This window comes from Vicia villosa, linkage group LG7 (genome assembly GCF_029867415.1).
Source record: "Vicia villosa cultivar HV-30 ecotype Madison, WI linkage group LG7, Vvil1.0, whole genome shotgun sequence".
NCBI lineage: Eukaryota > Viridiplantae > Streptophyta > Magnoliopsida > Fabales > Fabaceae > Vicia > Vicia villosa.
The window spans coordinates 20,541,718-20,547,947 of NC_081186.1; the positions used below are offsets into that span (position 1 = coordinate 20,541,718).

Consider the following 6,230-nt stretch of genomic DNA (forward strand, 5'->3'; position numbering starts at 1 on the left):
TGCATTTCTCAAAAATAGCTTAACTTGCACCAACTATAACCTGGTCAATTCTTATCATATGAAAGTGATCTTGAGCTCTTTAGAAACCTTAAGATGTCTACTAAAACCTCTTGTTGGTCCCTTTCCCATTTGGAGCTTTTACCTTCATGTAAATTGCTTTGACAAAAGATGTGTCTTTGTTGATTTTTAAGACGACATGTAATGTTTTGACCTATATCTCTCAAATGAAGCATTTCTTGCCTTGCTTTTAGAGAGACAAAGTTGTAGAGAATCAAATTTCCTTCAGATTGAGCTTTGGTTGAGAAATTTATGATGAAGCATGTGAAAGTTATGTGTGGTCAAAGTTTAGTTGACTTTGCCTTAGAAAACCCGAATTTAGTAACTTTGACTTTTGATGAGCTTTGAGGTTTTCTTAATGAATCATGATCAACCCTTGATCAAATTATGAATATAAGTTTAAAACCTTGATGTTGACCAAAAATGATGAAGTTTGACTCTATATTGACCATAGTTGACTTTGGGTCCAACACAATCGACTGTCGATCATTTGAGCAATTGGCTGGGCAATCTTGCACTGTGAGGCTTGAAACTTGGCATGGAGGTACTTTGAGACATGTGAAGCACTATTAAGTCCACTTGAGGCCTTGGAAGTTCCATTTTCTTGGGAGAAACCAAAACCCTAGCTAGAGGCCCATTGCCTAGGAATGGTGTAAATATGCTCAACTCTTGTACAACCTGGAGCTTTTGAGACTCCTATGAGTGTGGGGAGACAGCTTGTCTCAATTTGTCATGAAAATGTGAGGGCAAATTTGAGGGTGCAACAACCTCTTTGTGCCTCTTCTCCCCTTCTACGATAACTTCTCTTTTTTATGTTATGTCTAACTTCCCTCTTCCCAATTCTCTTTTCTCTTTTAGTTAACCCCTTACTAACTTATATCTCACTAATGGGCTTAACAAATAACACTCCCACTATTTCTTATACTAACATAGGTCAAATTAATTATTTAATCTTTTTTTCTATTATTATTATTATTATTTAACTTCTAATAAAATAGCATAAACACTAATGTCTAGCCACACCCTCATGTTCCTACATTTTTAGACAACACCCCTTGAACAACACAAATTCACAAATAAATCACAATTTCACCAAATAATTCACAATCAAATAATTAGGCGTTACAACTCTCCCCACTTTAAAAAATATAGAAAATACCCAACCAATACGCCCTATTAGTCTAAAAATTAAGATCCAATATTTCTTTTAGCAAAAATGATGGCGTCTCTTTAATTTATTGATTCAATATATAATATGCGCGTTCGCATTTTGAAATCCAAACAATTAAAAGATAATTTTAGAAATTAGAAATATATAAATCTAACCAACAAAAAAAAAAAAACCTATAAATACAGAAAAAAATCTATAACTAATATAGAAAAAAAAAAAAAAACCTATAACTATAGAGTAAAAAAACAAATCTTATACAAGAAAAGATGGCATGTAAAAAGAATGAACAAAGTGGTTTGCATTGAGTCTAACTAACGAGAAGAAATTAGAAAACGGTGAAACGTTGGTTATCAAAATCCAAAACGGTGTGAAATAATACAACGGGAAGAACCGCGTTCCATCTGTAATACTCCCTCCGTCTCATAATAAGTGTCCCATTTGAGTAATGCGCGGTTTTTAAGAAAATGATTGGATGTGTTGGTTTTAGTAAAAAAATTAATGTTATTTACTAGAATACCCCTATTAATAGTAGTTGAATAACGTGAAAGTTAATAAATAGGGGTATAATAGTGGAAAAATAATAATGATTGATGCATTGAAATTGTAAATGGACAATTAATTTGAGACATGGAAAAACTGGAAATGGGACACTTATTATGAGACGGAGGGAGTAATAAAAACTCAGGCGAAGCGTCACAATCACATGACACACACCACTATATCTTAGGGCTCTTTTTCCCTTGTTGTTGAAAAATTGAAAGGGGAAAGTGAAAAATAAAAAATAAATCAAACAGAGTTGTTTATTCATTTCATTTCACATGGCGAAAACGAGACCAGGCAAAAAGGATTTAGACTCATACACAATCAGAGGCACAAACAAGATCGTAAGAGGTAACCAAAAACACCAACAACAATAAACCCTATGTTTCTTCATGATTTCGTATCTTGTTAATCTTGTTTTGTTTTTTCAGTCGGAGAATGTGTTCTGATGCGACCTACGGACACATCAAAACCGCCGTACGTAGCTCACGTGGAGAAGATCGAGCAGGACAACAGGAACAATGTGAGAGTGCGCGTGAGATGGTATTACAGACCTGAGGAATCGATTGGTGGTCGGAGACAGTTTCATGGTGCTAAAGAGCTTTTTCTTTCTGACCATTATGATGTTCAGAGTGCGCACACTATTGAAGGCAAATGCGTTGTTCACACTTTTAAGAATTATACTAAGCTTGAGAATGTAGGGTCTGAGGATTATTATTGTAGATTTGAGTATAAGGCTGCTACTGGGGCTTTCACTCCTGACCGTGTTGCCGTGTGAGTTTTCTTTTGTTTTTGTAACCACTTTTTTTTGTAACTGTAATGGGTTTTGAATTATGTTTGTTTGGTTTGTGTTTTGAAGGTATTGCAAATGTGAAATGCCGTATAACCCGGATGATCTCATGGTACAATGCGAGGGGTGCAAGGATTGGTAAACGAAATTCACTCTATTGTATTCGCGGTTACTTTTTCTATACTAATTAATTGTAGTTTTTGGCAGCTTATGTGAAATCAGGCTAAAAGGTTTTAAGACTTTCGAGGTCATTATTGGTCCTAAGTTGATAAGGAGAATAATTGAGATGTGTTAGTCGAATAGTTTTGACTTTTTATGCGCTAAGTTTCTGTAATTGTCTCTGTTTGGTCTATATATAGTCTTAATGTGTAGCATTTTGATTGAGAGTATAGAATTGTTCGTTTACTAGTGAGACTATATAAATTGAATGGCTTGTTCCTTGTGTTCATTAGATGGATAGTAGCGCTGAAGGTTATCTGCCGATACATTTGTCTATATCATATAAGATTGTGAATGAAAAGTGTGTTAAATCTACGTAGTGTGTCCAAGAATCGTGTTATTGTGTTTCTTTATTTGCTTGTTTTTATGAAACAGAAATTTCAATCTTTGTAGGTTTCTTGTAGGTACCATCCTGCTTGCGTAGGCGTGACTATTGAAGAAGCAAAGAAATTGGACCATTTTGTTTGTGCTGAATGTTCATCGGATGACGATATAAAGAAGCCGCAAACTACATTTTCTTCATCACCTGGATCTGATAGCAAGGTGATTTCTTCCATCCAGTAACAATTTTTTACACCTTTGTTCTTATTACTTGTTTTTCACAGCATATGTCTGAGTCAGTAGCTTGATGTCCATTGTTCCTACCCCGACATCTGTTGTGAGAGAGGACAAAGAGGGGACATTATTGAGTAACAGTGGGTAGTGTAACATTTGTGTAGCATTTAGGTTTCATTTGGGAGTTTGGAGGGGAGGGGAAAAGAGAGAAACCTTACACCATATTTGAGAGTTAGTGGTTTCATTTTCGTTTTACATCTTTGTTCTTATTACTTGGTTTTCACAGCATATGTCTGAGTCATTGGTTTGTCAATTGTAACTGAATTCTTCTATTCAAAAGGGTTAAATTAAAGGATGAATTTGACGATAATTTGTATTTTGACGAATTAGTGTGGTGAAAAATCATATTGAGAAATAATGTGGACCTTTCAATCTTTGAGGAACTAATCTCATAACAAATGTTTCCAAAGGATTAAGCTGGAAACCTCCTTATCTTTTGATGAACAAATTGAGGGCTGCTTACTTCTTAGTATCTCTTATTATTATCATGCTTACTCAGGTTCACACTTTTATTCTGCTACATTAATCTTAATATTTCCTTTATTACTTGGGTATAAACCTGTGTATATATGGTAATTTCCAAAAACAATTTAAATGAATAAATGTACATAACTACATATAAATTTTGGTAGAGGTTTTACTGTTTCATCAAGATTTGGTTTCTACAAAAATGTTGACATGACTAATATATTTATATATTTAAAAATTTGTGCTACGAATTATTATCTTCTTTTCAAGATTTTGAGTGCGGGGTTGTAGATGTAGCCTGTAGGCATGTTCTTTTTCCTTCCACTTTCACGAGTTCTTAGAAATATTTCAAATACTCACTGTTTGTCTCATGCCTTATTGTAGGCTGAAATTACTGATTCTTTTTGCGAATACTTAACTCACATTCATATGTTTGTATAGTTACTTAAACTAGCCTCTAGAAGAATTTATGTGAAGTGAGTATAAAATCTCCACCATCATGACTTGACTACTACAAACCACTTACCTCTTACCCACACGCACTTTTAATACTTAGGGGCATTAAGTTGGTTCTTGGTTTAATTTGTTTAACATACGTATATGCAAGGTATCTATTATAAAGTTAGATTTCTAGTCACATTTAGCTATATAACTTTTTCTTTTAAATGTAATAACTATGTATTTAAAGCTATGTAGTGAAGTTTTGCTCTGTGTGTGTGTCTGTGAATAGCAAATAAAATTGTTTATTTAAAACAAATTATGTCTGCTTGGAAGTCATTAAACTAGGTATAATTCTATCTTTGGTGCATCCTTTGCATATTGCACTACTGAATATGGTATGGGGTGATAGTAAGAGCTTGATTTCTTGTACTATATACAATTATAGAGGCTTTTAAAAACTTCACTGTTCTATTGATGGAAAATGGGTTGTTTTGAAATGCTTAGTTAGAATTTATTTAGGTTTATCATATACCATTAATAAATACTTGTGAAAGAGAGTCCAAAAGAGTATGAAATAATTTGTGATGCCGTCGTAAATTTATTTTAGGTTATTTTAGTAAGTTCTTGAAGATAGTTTATATATATTTATTGGAGTCTCCGCATTTCTTAAATGAGAGCACATAGATTTAGTTTCTTTTGACCAGTGCGTGGCTTTTGTTGGAACTTCAGGGTCCATATGAGTGAGTTGATTCACCTCTGCATTTTGAATATTTAATAATATTGAAGTGTTGAATTGCAGGTGGAGCCTAAGCGGCGGAAGAGAGGACCATAATGTGTAGTCGACTGCAAAACTGCTGAGTTTTTATGGGTTCTGTTATGTTGTAGTTGTGGCGTGTGTTGTACAGCTTCTTCTAGGGGCTAAAAACATTTTATGCATTTGACTCGAGCTATGTGTGCATCTGTTAGATTTTATGGCAGACATTCCCTTTTTCTTCATGGAGATTGAAAAATTCCCCATCCAATTGTTAATTTGAAGCAATTGTCAGTTGTTATAAATGTTACTTCCCCTTGGCACTTTTGCTCTTGTTAAAACCTAGACACCATTAAAATTGACTTTGTAGCTATTCTACCGCGTATGAAATAGGGGTGGACAAATTTGAACGGTATGATTAAAACCGATTGTCTCTTTTGTACAAACGGGTTGGGTCGTAGGATGACAATGGACAGAGTACTATAATACCCGTCTTATACCCGCGGATTGAAAAAATAATACCCGTCTTAAACCTGTGTGGACATCAATGTTCATATTTGTATCCGTACCCGTTTATCCGCATATGTACTAAAATTAAATCCATTAATTATAAGATACCATATAATTTAAGTTTTTTTAAAAAATATTACAAAAATTATGGATGTTATTATTGAATTAAGCATTAAATAAATATTTTTATTAAAGTGATGAATACTTTAATAGCGATATTTTTTTTTTAAATTGATAAACGTATATTTTTACAGAATAATATAAATAATATTATAAAAATATGTAATGCATGTACGGGTGGGTTTTTGCGGGGTTTTTTTATCCTATTTGTTATAGGTCTTTTTTGTAGGTATCCATAGGATATGAGCCAAATTGTCATCTCTATTTGGTTGGGTCGGGTGTCGGGTTGATTCGGTTGTTTAATTCGGATAGTATAGAGTTGTTTCAATCGAGGTCGGACTCGAATGATTATTTTAAACCCGTCAAAAACTGAACTCAACCGAACGTAATTAATACTCCCTCCGTCCCAAAATAAGTGTCATAGTTGATACTTTCACAGAGATTAAGAACATGTGCTAAATAAAAGAGAGAATGACAATTTTACTAAATTATCCTTATTTGTTATTGGTGTATTTTTATTATCATTAATACAATGCGAGAGAAATAGT

At 33.6% G+C, this 6,230-nt stretch overlaps 1 protein-coding gene across 1 annotated transcript; it reads left to right on the forward strand.

Annotated features, from left to right (window-relative positions):
- The first annotated feature begins 1,935 nt into the window (after positions 1 to 1,935).
- Positions 1,936 to 5,336, forward strand: LOC131620366 (chromatin remodeling protein EBS-like). Its single transcript, XM_058891420.1, has 5 exons — positions 1,936 to 2,119; positions 2,200 to 2,542; positions 2,628 to 2,696; positions 3,182 to 3,320; positions 5,101 to 5,336. The coding sequence occupies exons 1-5, from the start codon at positions 2,047 to 2,049 to the stop codon at positions 5,131 to 5,133; spliced, it is 657 nt and encodes a 218-aa protein (XP_058747403.1). The 5' UTR covers positions 1,936 to 2,046; the 3' UTR covers positions 5,134 to 5,336.
- The last annotated feature ends 894 nt before the right edge of the window (positions 5,337 to 6,230 follow it).

Coding starts and splice junctions, on each gene's coding strand:
- LOC131620366 (XM_058891420.1), top strand. CDS start 2,047: ATGGCGAAAACGAGACCAGGCAAAAAGGATTTAGACTCATACACAATC. Junction 2,697..3,181: donor TGCGAGGGGTGCAAGGATTG/GTAAACGAAATT, acceptor GGTTTCTTGTAG/GTACCATCCTGCTTGCGTAG. Junction 3,321..5,100: donor CACCTGGATCTGATAGCAAG/GTGATTTCTTCC, acceptor GTTGAATTGCAG/GTGGAGCCTAAGCGGCGGAA.